Source organism: Branchiostoma floridae, chromosome 12 (assembly GCF_000003815.2).
Source record: "Branchiostoma floridae strain S238N-H82 chromosome 12, Bfl_VNyyK, whole genome shotgun sequence".
Taxonomy (NCBI): domain Eukaryota; kingdom Metazoa; phylum Chordata; class Leptocardii; order Amphioxiformes; family Branchiostomatidae; genus Branchiostoma; species Branchiostoma floridae.
The window spans coordinates 2,258,998-2,276,039 of NC_049990.1; the positions used below are offsets into that span (position 1 = coordinate 2,258,998).

The following is a 17,042-nucleotide window of genomic DNA, read 5'->3' on the forward strand; positions in this document are numbered from 1 at the left end:
AGTGCAGCAGGCAGTTCAGTCAGTTCTGTAATCTGAAGAAACACATGCGGACTCACACAGGAGACAAACCCTACAGGTGTGAGGAGTGCAGCAGGCAGTTCAGTCGGCTGGATGAGCTTAGAAAACATATGCATACTCACACAGGGGAGAAACCCTACAGGTGTGAGGAGTGCAGCAGGCAGTTCAGTCAGCTGGGTCATCTGAAGACTCACATTCGGTCTCACACAGGGGAGAAACCCTACAGGTGTGAGGAGTGCAGCAGGCAGTTTGGTCGACCGGATTCTCTGAATACTCACATGCGGACTCACACAGGTGAGAAACCCTACACGTGTGAGGAGTGCAGCAAGCAGTTTAGCAAGCTTGGTCATCTGAAGAGTCACATGCGGACTCACACAGGTGAGAAACCCTACATGTGTGAGGAGTGCAGCAGGCAGTTTAGTCAGCTTGGTGCTCTGAAGACTCACATGAGATCTCACACAGGGGAAAAACCCTACAAGTGTGAGGAGTGCAGCAAGCAGTTCAGTCAGCTGGGTGAGCTGAAAAAACACATGCGGACTCACACAGGAGAAAAACCCTATAAATGTGAGAAGTGCAGCAAACAGTTTTGTCAGCAGGGTCCTCTGAAAACGCACATGCGGACACACACTGGAGAGAAACCGTACAAGTGTGAGGACTGCAGCAAGCAGTTTAGTCAGAAGAGTAATCTGAAGAGCCACATGCGGACTCACACAGGTGAGAAACCTTACAGGTGTGAGGAGTGCAGTAGGCAGTTCAGTGAGCTGGGTAGTCTAACAAAACATATGCGGACTCACACCGGTGAGAAGCCATACAAGTGTGAGGAGTGCAACAAGCAGTTCAGTCATCTGGGTCATCTGAAGACACACATGCGGACTCACACAGGTGAGAAACCCTACAGGTGTGAGAAGTGTAGCAGGCAGTTTAGTGAGCTGGGTAATCTGAAGGCTCACGTGCGGACTCACACAGGGGAGAAACCCTACAGATGCGATGAGTGCAGCAGACAGTTCGGTGTGCTGGGCGATCTAAAGAAACACATGCGGACTCACACAGGAGAGAAACCCTACGGTTGTGAGGCGTGCAGCAGGCAGTTCAGTCGTCTGGATTATCTGAAGAAACACCTGCGGACTCACACTCGGGAAAACTTAATGGTGTGAGGAGTGCAGCAAGCAGTTCAGCATAAAGGGTTCGAAAGTGAATCAGACAGTTAAGCCAGCTGATGATCGTGAAGACTTACATGCCTTTTAGCACGTTATCAGTAAAGTCACCTCAGTTTGTGTTTTTTGAGGCAACAACTTTTCTGTTTTTGGAAAGTTTATTTGTGTTGAAAGAAGTCGTTCAGGATTAGATTTGAACTGCGTTTTGTGCGATTTGTTAATCAATAGATGAACAGTACTTTCTAATGCAACCAATTTGAATTACCAACATCTTCAACGGAGTAACTCTTGTTGTAGTCCCAGCATCTTGTTCAGGCAATCGCCGCATTCAAGTAGTTTAAATTCACATGTTTCTGGTGTTATAAAATTTAGTTTCTAAGATGTGAGAAGCATAGTGTGTTCAAGTTGACTTCTTACGGTATAAGCTCTATTATGATAAATAGTGTTTAGTTTTTCAAACTTAACATTGTTTTGTTAACTAGAAAGTGACATTGATAGTCTTTAACATACAATCAACGGCAAAAGTTAATGTCTGCACGGAGAATAGTACCTCATTCAGGAGTGAAGTTTATTCCTCTTCTTTTAATAATACGTCTACTTATGTTCCGTAACCATATATATTTCAGGCTTCTAGTTTTAGTTAAGGGAAGAGAACGACTTGTAGAAATGTTTTGAATTTTGTTAGATAAGTTCACTCTGATAAGTCTTAACGATCTTGTTAATGTTTGTTAGTTTGCTTTCATGTCTTTGTAAACAGGTTGGTAGACTCACGGTTTGAGTTCAGTTAGGATAACAATAAAACGAGAAGAACCAGTTTTGCTTTTCTTAACAAGTTCAGTTTAATAACTAGTGGCTATCTTCGTTGTTGACTTTGATGTTTTGCATTTACCTATTTTGTTAACGTTTTATTTTGAATAAACGATTTGAAACCAAGCATGTAGTTTTTATTTTACATTGCATTTGTTACCACATGAGAAGTATAGGAAATTCACATTTACTTATCGCCTCTACCAAACATTAAAAGGCGAGATTTCTAGAACACCAGATATGAAGACCGGAAATCCTGCTGCAGTTTCTTTAAAAGTCACTAGGGGCCAATTATAGATCATTTCATAATCCCAACACATGAGGCAGTGTTGATACACTCACGATCTCTGTAGTATCATCCACCAATACCCAATATCACAGAGCCGATCTGTGGCTAGAAGTTTTAATGTGCGTCTACAACGCTCCTGACGGTTGGTAATGTTAATCTCGAACCAGATTCAAGGTGCGTAATGTATAGTGTCAAACTTCCCGGATCTTATGGCACCGTAGGATCTGCTTGGAGATTAGGTAATGTATGCGGACAGTATCCAGTAGGGATTAAAAACGACACCATAAAACTGACCAATCATTTATCGTTGTGGCTGCCGTCCCTTTGTATCCGACAAGACCGCAACGACACGCTCATATCATTAATTCCACGTCAATATTAACATATTGAAGTTGCAATTCCCATCATACATCACTGGGAAACAAAATGGCGGCGCCCGTGGACGCAGGCTAAACCAAATCGCAAACCTGTAATACAAGTAATATTAGTTCTCAAGCTATACAATTGGCTCTTCTAAATTATATCCTCATTACTATAATATCAGCATTCAGCTGAGCGATGTCGCGACAACTGTTGGATAATCAGGAGATGGTGTTTGACCCAGGACCATACATTACTTCCGGGTCACATGACGCCGTCTTCCTGTTTACTCGGGGAGTCGAGAGTGACAGCGGTTTGGAAAAGTTCCCGTCCTTCCGAAGCAAAAACCTCAGCTTTCGCGGCTTTAGAGACAACCTACTGGTGTTTGTGTGCACGACTAGGGTCCAAGTTTGTTCAGGTAAGACGATATGTTTTATTTCACCCTAAAATTTCTGTAGGTCTGACCGAAAACTGAAGTGATTTTGGTGGGGGTCCTCGCTCTCCTCTCAACTGGTAATTGAATTTCTGTGGGTCACGGTGTTTAAAAAAAAACACCATAGCTTGCAGAAGGAAGTGATACACATGTTCCTTTGTAGCTTTGCTGTTTTTCTTGCCAAAATGGAGGAAATTTTCTGTCTAAGTTTGTGAAAAATACGGGAGAAGCGAGGAAGAAGGCAGAAGCTAACGAGCACGTCACCGGAACGTACTGCGCCTGCGCGAAATGTATAGACATGCTAAACCCCCGGTTTACTAAAGGGCCGCATTTAAGAAAGTACGTGCGTATATAAGGGTAAAACTCCGTGTACGTTTTACATGAAACCATGTCTCTAACATATACTGTGCAACAAGCGGGATTTTAATGCAACGTTGACCAAACCAAGCCCCAAACTACCAGGGTTTGCGCAGGCGCAGTACGTTCCGGTGACGTGCTAAGCTAACGTAAACAAAATTCTTGGGCCTCTGAGGGGTTTATTGATGATCTTTCTTTGATGAATTTACAGGGTTTAAATCGCATTAACGAGTGAAAATGCAGGTGTACATGTGTTTATGTGTATTTGCACTTGCATAATAGATTCCGTACTATTTATTGGTGAAAAAAATCCGTCTTACTGGTATGCTGGGCGCAGTAAAAATATGAACGATATACTGTAAACCCCTCAGCCCGCTCCCGGGCCGGAAACTTGCTGGAAAATCTGGTGTTCACCATGGCGTGTTCCACATTTTACGGGGAGGTTCAGTAACTGATGCTGGGCGTGTTTTCACATTTAGGGTTTTCTCTTTGCATATTCGGGGACAATGTGGAACAAACAAGTTTTGTAGCTACAGGCGTTGGGTGGCGTTTTGCGTCAAGAGCCGTACTCCATTGTTTTTTTCCAATTGTTATGCTCGTAAACAATAGATGTCGGCCCCTTTCGCATATGGTCACCTCATTAAAAACCCGTTTTTCGTGACAAAATCGAAGCGAAATCCAAAGGCAAGGCGTCAGACTGCAGACCAGGTTCTTATGCATTTGAACACTGTGATTTGCCGTGATTTCTGCGTGCAATTTGGCAGAATTCCATTTATTGCTTCTCTTTTCGTGAAAAGTTTGTTTCTGTGGCAAATATAGACCACATTTTCGCCACTTTTCAATAATACGCCTTACTTAAAAATGTATGCATTGCTATGGCCAGTATGGATTAAATATATCTAACTTGATCGTTTCAATTGTCTCTACAGAAGTTGCACAAGATCTAGGAGGATGTCGACAACAAGCAGTGCCCAGTGTTTGGGTGACTTCAGGAGAAAGGCGAAAAAGGATTCTTCTGTGCGATCTGTCAGGGAGGAAAAACGCTACTGGTGTGAGGAGTGCAGCAAGCAGTTCAGTCAGCTGAGTAATCTGAAGGCTCACATGCGGACTCACACTAGGGAGAAACCCTTCAAGTGTGAGGATTGCAGCTGGCAGTTCAGTCAGCTGGGTGCTCTGAAGAGTCACATGCGGACTCACACAGGGGAGAAGCCCTACAGGTGTGAGGAATGCAGCAGGCAGTGTAGTAAGCTTGGTGATCTGAAGAAACACATGCGGACCCACACAGGGGAGAAACCATATAGGTGTGAAGAGTGCGGCAGGCAGTTCAGTAGGTTGGATCATATAAAAACTCACATGCGGACTCACACAGGGGAGAAACCATACAAATGTGAAGAGTGCCGAAGGCAGTTCAGTGAGCTGGGTAATCTGAAGACACACATGCGGACTCACACAGGGGAGAAACCCTACATGTGTGAGGAGTGCGGCAAGGAGTTCAGCCAGCTTTCTGATCTGAAGACACACATGCGGACTCACACAGGGGAGAAACCCTACATGTGTGAGGAGTGCAGCAGGCAGTTCAGTAAGCTGGGTAATCTGAATGCTCACATGCGGACTCACACAGGGGAGAAACCCTACAGGTGTGAGGAGTGCAGCAAGCAGTTCAGTCGGCTGGGTCATCTGAAGACACACATGCGCACTCACACAGGGGAGAAACCCTACAAGTGTGAGGAGTGCAGCAGGCAGTTCAGTCAGCTTGGAAATCTGGACAGCCATATGAGGACTCACACAGGTGAGAAACCTTGCAGGTGTGAGGAGTGCGGCGGGCAGTTCAGTGAGCTGGGTGCTTTGAAGAAACACATGCGGACTCACACAGGGGAGAAACCCTACAGGTGTGAGGAGTGCAGCAGACAGTTCAGTGATCTGGGTAATCTGAAGAAACACATGCGGACTCACAGGGGGAAACTCAAAGGTGTGGGGAGTGCAGCAGGTAGTTCAGCAAGCCAGGTGGTCTAACCCATGTGCACACGTAATGAACCCTGCAGGTGCGGAAGGGAATCAGACAGTTCAGTCAGCTGTTGATTCTGAAGACTTATATGCCTTATCAGCACGTTTTCAGTAAAGTCGCTTCAGTTTTTGTTTTTGAGGCAATAACTTTATGTCATGTTCCATTTGTATTAAATGACAAAATTTTGAAAATCTTGATTTGGACGGTTGAAAAATTACAGTTATGGAAGTATCTACTAGTACATGTAGTTTTGATTTTACATGAATAGTTGGTTGTGGTTTTTAGAAGTCAGTTTCGAAGGTGTTTGTTTTGTTGGACGCTTATTATATTCACGATGATTTTCTGTCTTTTATGATCTTCGTAGAACAAACTTAGCATTGTTTTTATCAAGTAGAACATAACGTTGTTTTCTTTAGGTTGAACTTATCATTGCTGTTTTAATCTAGAACTTAAAATTGTTTTGTGAGCTAAAGCTAAACATTGTTTTTGTACCTTCATTGACAAATGAGGAACAGTAGGAAGTTAATGAGTACAAGGGGAAGGAGTTTTCCCTTAATGAGTGAATATAGAACCAGCGATGATGATAAATGTACTAGTATTATTTTCCTGTTCTTCTTGGAATAGTACCTCAATGTTTCGTAACGTTACATGTGTATATATATATATATATATATATATATATATATATATATATATATATATATATAAATATATGTATATTTAGGCTTGTAGTTTGAATTTAGATGATATAGCAAAAGACTAACAGAAGTGTTAAGAATTTAGTATGATAAGTTCACTTTATTGATTACTAACTATCTTAGTTGTTGATTTTGACAGTTTGCATTTATATATTTTGTTAACAGTTGCTTTCAAATAAACAGTTAAATAATGTAGTTTTTCTTTCACATTGAATTTCTTAGCTTAAATATAAAAAAATTCTCAGTTACTCATCATCCCAACCATTAGAACATGAGATATCCAGCATACGAGATACCAAGACCGGAAGTCCTGCTGCATTGTCTATGAAAGTCGCTAGGCTCCAATTATTTGATCATTTCATTTCCTCAACACCTAAACAGTGTTAACAGACACACGATCTCTGTAGGATAATCCAGCAATAACCAATATCACAGAGCCGGTTTGTGGCTAGAAGTTTTTATGTGCGTCTGTAACGCTACCGACGGTTGGTAATGTATGCGGACAGTAGTCAGTAGGGATTAAAAAACGCCATGCCACCATAAAACAGACCAAACATTTATCGTTGTGACTGCCGTCCCTTCATATCCGACAAGACCGCAACGACACGCTCATAACATTTCACGGAAATATCAACATATCGAAATATCAACACCCATTCCCATCATACACCACTAGGAAACAAAATGGCGGCGCCTGTGTACGCAAGCTAAACCATTCGTAAGCCTGTAATACATGTAATATTATATCTCAGGTTATACAATTTGCTCTTCTGAATCATATCCTCATTACTACCATCTCAGCATTCAGCTGACCGATGTCGCGACAACTATTGGGTAACCAGGAGATGATGTTTGACCCAGAACATTAGATTACTTCCGGGTCACATGACACCGTCTTCCTGTTTACTCGGAGAGTCGAGAGCGACAGCGGCTTGGAAAAGTTCCCTACTCTCCAAGCAGAGGTCGAAGCAAAAATCATAACTTTCGCGGCTTTAGAGACAACCTACTGGTGTTTCTGTGCAAGACTAGGGTTCCAGTTTGTTCAGGTAAGGCGATCTGTTGTATTTTAGACCCTAAAATTTCTAGATTCGACAGAATGCTGAAGCGTGTCGTGTTACCCCCTCAACTTGTAAGTCAGCTCCATTTTTTCTGCCTTCTGTGCGTGTTGAAAAATAGACCATAGTCATCGATAAATATGTTCCTTTGTAGCTTTACTGTTTCCTCATCTGAAATAAAGGAAACTTTCTGTCACACTGTTTATTCAATTCACACAGAAGAAGCGAGGAGGAAGGCCGAAGATAACATAAACAAATTCTGGGGCCTTTGAGAGTTTTACAGAGGGGTCTTTCTTTTATGAATTTATAGCGTTGTAATCGTTAAAACGAATGGAACTGCAGGTATTTTACTTGTATCAATAATTGGGCAGGCACTTTTGTAGTGTCCATTTGTGTTAAGAAACGTCTTGCTGGTATGAAGGGTGCAGTTAAAATATGTACGGTATACTGTAAACCCCTCCGTCCGCCCCTGGGCCTAAAATCCCCGCCATTCTAACATCTGGTGTTCATCATGGCGTGTTTCTTACTTTACGGGGAGGTTCAGTAACTGCCCTACAGACGTGTTTCAAATTCAGGGTTTCCTCATTATTTTTTCGGAGACAAAAAAAAACTCATTTCGGTGAAGATTTACCTAAGGCCACGTTGATTTGATTATATGGATGACATCCGCGCTCTCACCAATTTTCGGCCTTTTCAAAAAAAAAAAAAAAACCTTGTGCAAAGCAGCTGTAAAATGAGCACAAATATTCCGTAGATTGAAAAAAAAGTATCAGAAAACAGATAACTAATGCCATAGATTGCCAAAATGAATCTAAAGTCAAAGAATAAGATGTGAAAGGACAGAAAGAAAAAAAAAATCTCTTGTTAGTTTGGGGAGGTACCAGTACAGAAAATTCAGGTCCAGAGGATCATTTCCAGGTCCGAACATAAACCTGGACCTGATTGTGGAAACTTGAGAACTGGCAATGCTCAAAACAATGGTAATTGGTCAATTTTGCTACAAAGGAATCTGTTTGGTGGATTATTGGACTCCCACTGCATTTCAAAATCCCATCTCCATGTAATAAAGGCTAACTGTCTCTGTACCTTTGACTGTAGAGACTTGGTGCAATTGACTATAAACTCTACTTGACTTCCTTCGCTCTTGTTGTCTTCTTGGCCTCCCGGTTAGACCCCATGGCCAAATGCCTGCCGACATAGTGTGTCCATTTTGTAATTGGCGAAACCTGTTCCTCTGTTGTTGTTTTTTTCAGGTCTGTTTTTTTCGGATTGGTCCAAGAAGAAAAAAAAATGTCTTGCACCCGTATGATGTACTGGTCCCTACACCTAACTGTTGGTATACCATACTATGTGTGCCAAAAATAGTTACTCAAGCAACTGGATATGGTTTTGAAACGGTTATGTGTGTTTAGTCCTATGTTCAACCTTCCTGGCCACTTTGATTTCATACTGAAGGCAACTTTTTTTTTTTTGGCCAAACTTTTTTTTATTCGCTCGCTCGCATCAGTTATGGAGTTCCCGGAGGATGTCATCCATATAATCAAATCAACATGGCCTAATGGCTTCACAAATTTTGCTGAGAAATCGCTAAGAATTTGAGAGATCACCATTTCTGTTTGTTTCTAATTGTAGCTGTGGGCTTTCGGTTGCGTATGCCTGTATGTCGTCAAAAGTCACACTTCTTTGTTTTTGTCATAAATGTTATGATCGTATAGAATAGATGTCGGCCCTCTTTCGCAACCGTTAATTAATTAAAAACCTGTTTTTCATGACAAAATCCAAGGCAGGCCGTGGAATCCAAAGTGTCAGACTCTCGCCAGCGCATTTGAGCTTCTTGGGGCATCTACGCTGTGATTTGCCGTGCTTTCTGCTTTATACAATTTGGCGGAATTCTATTGGTTATTCTCTTTTCCATGAAAATTCTACAAGCAGATGTTAGGCTCCGTCTGTTTTTTGTAAACTTTTTTTTAGTCGTTTTAATCGGGCTTTCTATTTTGTACTGTTTCCTGAAGTCCGCCAGACAAGTTAGGTTTTGACAATATATACATTTCGGTGAAGATTTACCGAATGACTTCATTTGCTGAGAAATCGCTAAGAATTTGAGAGATCACCATTTCTCTTTGTTTCTAATTGTACATAGCTGTGGGCTTTCGGTGGCGTATGCCTGTACGGCGTCAAAAGTCACACTTAGGGCTGTGTACCTAAATACCCGTACCGTACCTAAAAATTGTTAAGGTACAGGTCCGGACCTAAACATCTGTGTACCTGTACCTGTACCTAAACAAACTGGATCACTATTAAACACTGCTGGACAAGTAAATCCCGAATCAACAATGACAATGGTGATAATCTTGCAGTTGAAACTTAAGAAAACTTGTCAGTGGTTAAGATAAACCGCACTTTCGTCCCTCACCACGTCTCACTGAAAAATGCATGCATTGCACACCCAATGAAATAAAGATGAAGCATCTCAATCGTCCCTGTTGTCTCTGCAGAAGTTGCACAAGATCTAGGAGGATGTCGGCAACAAGCAGTGTCCAGAGTTTGGCTGACGTCAGGAGAAAGGCGAAAAACGATTCTTCAGTGGGGTCTGTCAGAAAGGAGAAACGCTACAGGTGTGAGGAGTGCAGCAGGCATTTTGGTCTGCTGGATGCTCTGAAGACCCACATGCGGACTCACACAGGGGAGAAACCCTACAAGTGTGCGGAGTGCAACAAGCAGTTCAGCCTTTTCCATCTTCTGAAGAGTCACATGCGGACTCACACAGGCGAGAAACCCTACAAATGCATGCAGTGCAGGAGGCAGTTCAGTCAGCTGAGTGCCAAGAACAAACACATGCGGACTCACACAGGGGAGAAACCCTACAAGTGTGAGGATTGCAGTAAGCAGTTCAGTCAGCTTTGGAATCTGAAGGCTCACATGCAAACGCACACAGGAGAGAAACCCTACAGGTGTGAGGAGTGCAGCAGGCAGTTCTGTCAGCTGAGTAATTTGAAGACTCACATGCTTACTCACACAGGGGAGAAACCCTACAAGTGTGAGGAGTGCAGCAAGCAGTTCAGTCGGCTGGACAGTCTAGAGAAACACATGCGGAGTCACACAGGGGAGAAACCCTACAGGTGTGAGGAGTGCAGCAGACAGTTCATTCAGCTGGGTAATCTGAAAAGACACATGAGGACTCACACCGGTGAGAAGCCCTACAATTGTGAGGAGTGCAGCAAGCAGTTCAGTCAGCTGGGTGCTCTGAAAAGACACATACGGACTCACACAAAGGAGAAACCCTACAGATGTGAGGAGTGCAGCAAGCAGTTCAGTCATCTGGATTCTCTGAAGACTCACATGCGGACTCACACAGGAGAGAAACCCTATAAATGTGAGAAGTGCAGCAGACAGTTCAGTAATCTGGGTAATCTGAACAAACATATCCGAACTCACACAGGTGAGAAACCTTACGTTTGTGAGGAGTGCAGCAAGCAGTTCAGTCAGCTTGGCAATCTAGAGAGACACATGCGGACTCACACAGGGGAGAAACCCTACAAGTGTGCGGAGTGCAACAAGCAGTTCAGCCTTTTCCATCTTCTGAAGAGTCACATGCGGACTCACACAGGCGAGAAACCCTACAAATGCATGGAGTGCAGGAGGCAGTTCAGTCAGCTGAGTGCCAAGAACAAACACATGCGGACTCACACAGGTGAGAAACCCTACAAGTGTGGGGAGTGCAGCACGCAGTTCAGTCAGCTGAGTAATTTGAAGACTCACATGCTTACTCACACAGGGGAGAAACCCTACAAGTGTGAGGAATGCAGCAAGCAGTTCAGTCGGCTGGACAGTCTAGAGAAACACATGCGGAGTCACACAGGGGAGAAACCCTACAGGTGTGAGGAGTGCAGCAGGCAGTTCAGTCAGCTGAGTGATCTTGAAAGACACATGCGGACTCACACAGGGGAGAAACCTTACCAATGTGACGGGTGCAGCAAGCAGTTCAGTCGGCTGGACAGTCTAGAGAAACACATGCGGACTCACACAGGTGAGAAACCCTTCAGGTGTGAGGAGTGCAGCAGGCAGTTCAGTGAGCTGGGTACACTGAAGACTCATATGCGGACTCACACAGGTGAGAAACCTTACCAATGTGAGGAGTGCAGCAGGCAGTTCAGTGAGCTGGGTAATCTGAAGAAACACATGCGGACTCACACAGGGGAGAAGCCTTACAATTGTGAGGAGTGCCGCAGGCAGTTTAGTGAGTTCGGGAATCTGAAGAGACACATGCTGACTCACAAAGGTGAGAAACAGGTGTGAGGAGTGCTGATGAAGCCGGCAAGTGAGGAAGTGAATCAGATCCGACAGTTTCGTCAGCGGTTGACCCTGAAAAGTTACATGCACTCACATTGCACTGACACGCAGTCAGTAAAGCCAGTTTAGTTCGTGCTCTTGAGTCGACAGCCTTTTCTGTTATGCGGTCCGTTTTGATCATGACTTGACTTGACTTGTAAATAGTGAAGTTCAGTTACCAGTGGCTCTAGAATTTAGTTTCCAAGATGGTAGTTTTGTTGCATGTGTATCATGTTCAAGTTCATTTCTTTTTTGTAACCTTTTCTTCATGTATATAGTGAAGTTCCCTATCATGGTATTGTAGAATTAAGTTTCCAAGCAGGTAGTTTTGTAGGATGTTTATCAAGTGCATTTCCTGTTTTGTAACTTCTATGACGGAATATTGTAGATGTTGTTTGGATTGTTTTTTCGCAGCAAACTAGACGTCAACTGGAACTCTATGACGGAATATTGTAGATGTTGTTTGAATTGTTTCGCACTAATTCGCAGCATACTAGAACTGGAACTAGCACGCTTTGGTATCTTTGTTTACATATTCACATACAGTAGCAAGGTAGCAAGGTATGTCTACAAGAAAAAAGCAGAAGTTTGTTTGCTGTTTAGCAATTCCTTTAAAGTAGATCGTGTTTTATGCTTTGCCAATGAAGTAGAACTGAAAGTAACATGCCTTTTGTAAATAGAACGTAACATTTATTTTGTAACTAAGCTAGGAATTAACACTAATTTTTAAAGTAGAACTAGAACTTAACATTTAAGATTGTTGTTGTACCTTCATCGACATTTATTGAACAGTATCAAGTCAATGTCTAAAGAAGCAGAGTAGTGAACTTGTTATTTTCCTTTTCTCCTATGAATAGTGTCTCTAGCTATGTTCCGCAATATTATAGATTTTAGACTTGCAGTTAGATAGGAGACCTAAAGAGGTGTTAATACTCTTGTAGTGTAAGATGACTTTACTTTTTAATATCTATCTTGGTTATTAACTGTAATGGTTTCTATTCATCCATTTTGTTAAAAAAAGGTTGATTAAAATAAACAGTTCGAATAATGCATGTACTACTAGTAGTTTTTCTATCACATTGAATTTGTTCGCACGTAAGAAATGTAGAAAATTCTCATGTACTTATCATTCCAGGCAATAGAACACGGGATATATAGCATACGAGATACCAAGACCAGAAGTCCTGCTGTAGTATTTTGAAAGTCACTAGGGGCCAATTAACTAATCATTTCATTTTCGCAACACCACAATAGTTTTGATATAGAGTTACACACCATCTCTGTGGGATTTTCCACCAATGCTCAATATCACAGAGCCGATCTGTGGTTAGAAGCTTTAATGTGCGTCTACAACGCTACTGACGGTTGGTAATGTATGCGGACAGTAGTCAGTAGGGATTAAAAAACGCCATGCCACCATAAAACAGAACCAACATTTATCGCTGTGGCTGCCGTCCCTTTATATCCGACAAGACCACAACTACACGTTCATAACATTCTACGTCAATATGAACACATGAAAATTGCAACACCACTTCCCATCATACACCACTGGGGAACAAAATGGCGGCGCCCTTGGTTGCCGGCTAAACCATATCGCAAACATATAAATACAAGTAATATTATTTCTCAGGTTATACAATTGGGTCTCCTAAATTAAATCAAGGAGGTTACATAACCTCCTTGATTATATCCTCTTACTACAATCTCAGTATACAACTGAGCGATGTCGCGACAACTATTGGGTAACCAGGAGATGATGTTTGACCCAGGACAATACATTACTTCCGGGTCACATGACGCCTTCTTCCTGTTTACTCGGAGAGTCGAGAGTAACAGCGGTTTTGAAACGTTCCCGTCCTTCCGAAACTAAAATCTCAAAATAAGCGGCTTTAGAGGCAGCCTACTGGTGTTTCTGAGCAAGACTAGGGTTCAAGTTTGCTCAGGTAAGACGATCTGTTGTATTTTGACTCCAAAGAAAGCCGAAGCGTATCGTTTTTTTAGTGGGATATCCTTGGGTCCCGTCAACTGGTAACTCAGCTCCATTTTTTGTCTTCAGTGGGTGTTGAAAAATAGATCAAAGCTTGCAGTAAGAAGTGATACACATGTTCCTTTGTAGCTTTGTTGTTTTTCTTGCCTAAAATGGAGGAAATTTTCTGTCAAAGTTTGTTCAAAAATACGGGAGAAGCGAGGAAGAAGGCAGAAGATAACGTAAACAAAATTCTTGGGCCCTTGAGGGGTTTATAGATAATCTTTCTTTGATGAATTTATAGGGTTTTAATCGTATTAACGAGTGGAAATGCAGGTGTGTTTAGGTGTGTTTACAATTGCAGAGTCAACTTTGTACTGCTTAATGTTGAAAACAATCGTCTTACTGGTATGCAGGGCGCAGTTGAAATATGTACGATATACTGTAAACCCCTCCGTCCGCCCCCTGGCTGGAAACTTCCAACCATCTGGTGTTCATCATGGCGTGTTCCACATTTTACGGGGAGGTTCAGTAACTGATGCTTGGGTGTGTTTTCACATTTACCGTTTTCTCTTTGCACTTTTAGGGACAAATAGGAACAAAAATAGCCGATTGCGCTGAATTTTGTCTGACGTCACACACAAGAGATTTGATAAGAATTCGTGAGATTTTCATGACAACCTATCACGGCAAACTCCCTTCCACAGCAAACTCCGTTTCCCGGCACAGTGTTTATGTGTATTTACATTTGCAGGGTCGATTTTGTAGAGTTTACTTGGTGTTAAGAAACATCTTACAGGTATAAAGGGCGCAGTTAATATATGTACGGTATACTGTAAACCTCTCCGAAAAATGACCGTCATTCTAACATCTGGTGTTTATCGTGGCGTGTTCCAGTTACTGAACCTGGCAGGTTCAGTAACTGGTGCTTAGTTAGACGCGTTTTCAAATTGTTGTTTCCTCTTTGCACATTCGGGGACAATATGGAACTAGAAAAAATCCGATTTCTCTGAAGTTTTACCGAGTGATGCCACACATTTTACCGAGAAATTGATAAGAATTCAAGAGGTTCACCATTTCTTTGTTCTCACTGTAGCTACAAGCGTGGGGTGGCGTCAAGCGTCAAAAGTCGTACTCCATTGTTTTAGTCCTATTGTTATACTCGTAAACAAAAGATGTCGGTCTCTTTCGCATATGGTCACCTCATTAAAAACCTAAATCCAAAGGCAAAGTGTCAGGCTGCAGACCAGGTTCCTGTCAGCGCATTTGAGCTTACACGCTGTGACTTGCCGTGATTTCTGCGTGCAATTTGGCAGAATTCTATTCCTTGTTTCTCTTTTCCGTGAAAATTCTGTGTCAGTGATAAAGAGAAACCACAGTTTTGCCGCTCACTAAGCCTTACCGAAAATTCATGCATTACGGACTATGGATGAACTGAAGATTAAGAATCTCTTACTCTATCGTTCCTATTGTCTCTACAGAAGTTGCACTAGATCTAGGAGGATGTCGACAACAAGCAGTGCCCAGAGTTTGGGTGACGTCGGGAGAAAGGCGAAAAAGGATTCTATTGAGCGACCTGTCAGAGAGGAGAAACGCTACAGGTGTGAGGAGTGCAACAGGCACTTCAGTCATCTGGGTGATTTGAACAAGCATATCCGGACTCACACAGGTGAGAAACCTTACAACTGTGGGGATTGCAACAAGAAGTTCGGTCAGCTGGGTGATTTGAAGAGACACATACGGACTCACACAGGGGAGAAGCCTTACAAGTGTGAGAAGTGCAGCAGGCAGTTTAGTCAGCTGGGTGGTCTGAACAAACACATACGGACTCACACAGGTGAGAAACCTTACAGGTGTGAGGAGTGCAGCAAGCAGTTCAGTCACATGAGTAATCTGAAGAAACACATACGGACTCACACAGGCCAGAAACCCTACAGGTGTGAGGAGTGCAGCAGGCAGTTCAGTCGGCTGTATTCTCTGAAGACTCACATGCGGGCTCATACAGGGGAGAACCCTACAGGTGTGAGGAGTGCAGCAGGCAGTTCAGTGAGCTGGGTACTCTGAAGAAACACATGCGGACTCACACAGGGGAGAAACCCTACAGATGTGAGGAGTGCAGCAGGCAGTTCAGTGAGCTGGGTAATCTGAAGGCTCACATGCGGACTCACACGGGGGAGAAACTCTACAAGTGTGAGGAGTGTAGGAAACAGTTCAGTAAGCTGGGTAATCTGAAAACACACATGCAGACTCACACAGGGGAGAAACGTCACAGGTGTGAGGAGTGTAAAAGGCAGTTCAGTCAGCTGGGAAATCTGAAGAGACACATGCGGACTCACAGGGGAAACTCAAAGGTGTGAGAAGTGCAGCATACAGTTCAGCAAGCCAGCTGGTCCAACCATCTTGGGACATCGAATCAGACAATTCAGTGAGCTATACATCCCGAAGACTATAATTAGCACGTTGTCATTAAAGTCACTTCAGCTTGTGTTGTGGAGGCGACAGCTTTTCTGTCTTCTCCAGAAGTTTGGGTGGAAATCATTCTGGGTGAAAGTCAAACTGTAATTTCTGGCATAATTTTTGACCGTCAAACTCCAGACTTTTTGAGCAGCCAGCTGCTGCTATGACTGACGTAATGGAGATGCAGAGACGGGAGCTGTTATAAACTGCAACTTAGATCTACTGTTCACCTAGTCATGTTCTATCTGCATAACCTGATGTCACATGAACGGTAGCTTGCTCACTCCATGACAAAGACTTGAGTTGGACAGTGGAAAAGTTGGCTTAGCAATTTTAACTTTGACCCAGTATCTTCTTCAGGCAAGTTTGTTCAAGTAATTTTCGTTCCACATGAATAGTTCAGTTGGTTGTTGTGTTATAGGATTCAGTTTCTAAGATGTTAGCTTTGTTGGAAGCGTTTCGTGTTCTATGATCGTAAAATCTTGTTTGATAGTTTTCTAACAAACTAGTTCTAAGTTTACATTGTTTTGTTAACTAGTACGTAACATTGTTCTTTTAAACTAGAACGTAACATCGGTTTTGTAAACTAGAACTTATTGTTTTTGTATAGTCATTGACATATAATCAACAGTAGCAAGTTAATGTCTGTGAGGGGAAAAGTGAACTTACAACCTGAAATGATGATAAATGTATTTTTATGTCCTAGGGATAGTATTTCTAGCTATGTTTCGTAACGTTATGTATTTATACCTGTACATGAAGTTTTTGTTTAGATAGAACAAAATACATGTGTACTAGTAGAGGCGTTCTGAGTTTTGTAAGATAAGTTCACTTTAATAGCTCTTAAGTTTTAGCTTTCTTTGTTGTTAATTTTGATACTAAGTAGTTTGTATTCATGTCTTTTAAGCAGATTGGAATATAATTTAGCCTCACAATTTTCTGTTCTGATAGGATAACAATGAAACGAGCAGAATCAGTTATGCTTTTCATAGACAAGTTTAGTTTACCAGCTAGTAGCTATCTTTGTTGATTTTGATATTTTGCAATTACCTATTTTGTTAGTTTGTTTTTAAATAAACAGAAATCAAGCATGTAGTTTTTGTTTTACATT

General features: G+C 42.3%; 1 protein-coding gene across 1 annotated transcript in view; it reads left to right on the top strand.

Annotated features, from left to right (window-relative positions):
- LOC118427966 (zinc finger protein 208-like) overlaps positions 1–11,977 on the top strand; it is a 12,503-nt gene extending 526 nt beyond the window's left edge. The window contains exons 2-6 of the mRNA XM_035837933.1: positions 3–858; positions 4,475–4,488; positions 4,703–5,307; positions 9,792–10,733; positions 10,818–11,977. Coding sequence (XP_035693826.1) covers positions 3–858; positions 4,475–4,488; positions 4,703–5,307; positions 9,792–10,733; positions 10,818–11,472 — 3,072 coding nt within the window. The 3' untranslated portion in view covers positions 11,473–11,977. The remainder of the gene's footprint in view (positions 1–2; positions 859–4,474; positions 4,489–4,702; positions 5,308–9,791; positions 10,734–10,817) is intronic.
- The last annotated feature ends 5,065 nt before the right edge of the window (positions 11,978–17,042 follow it).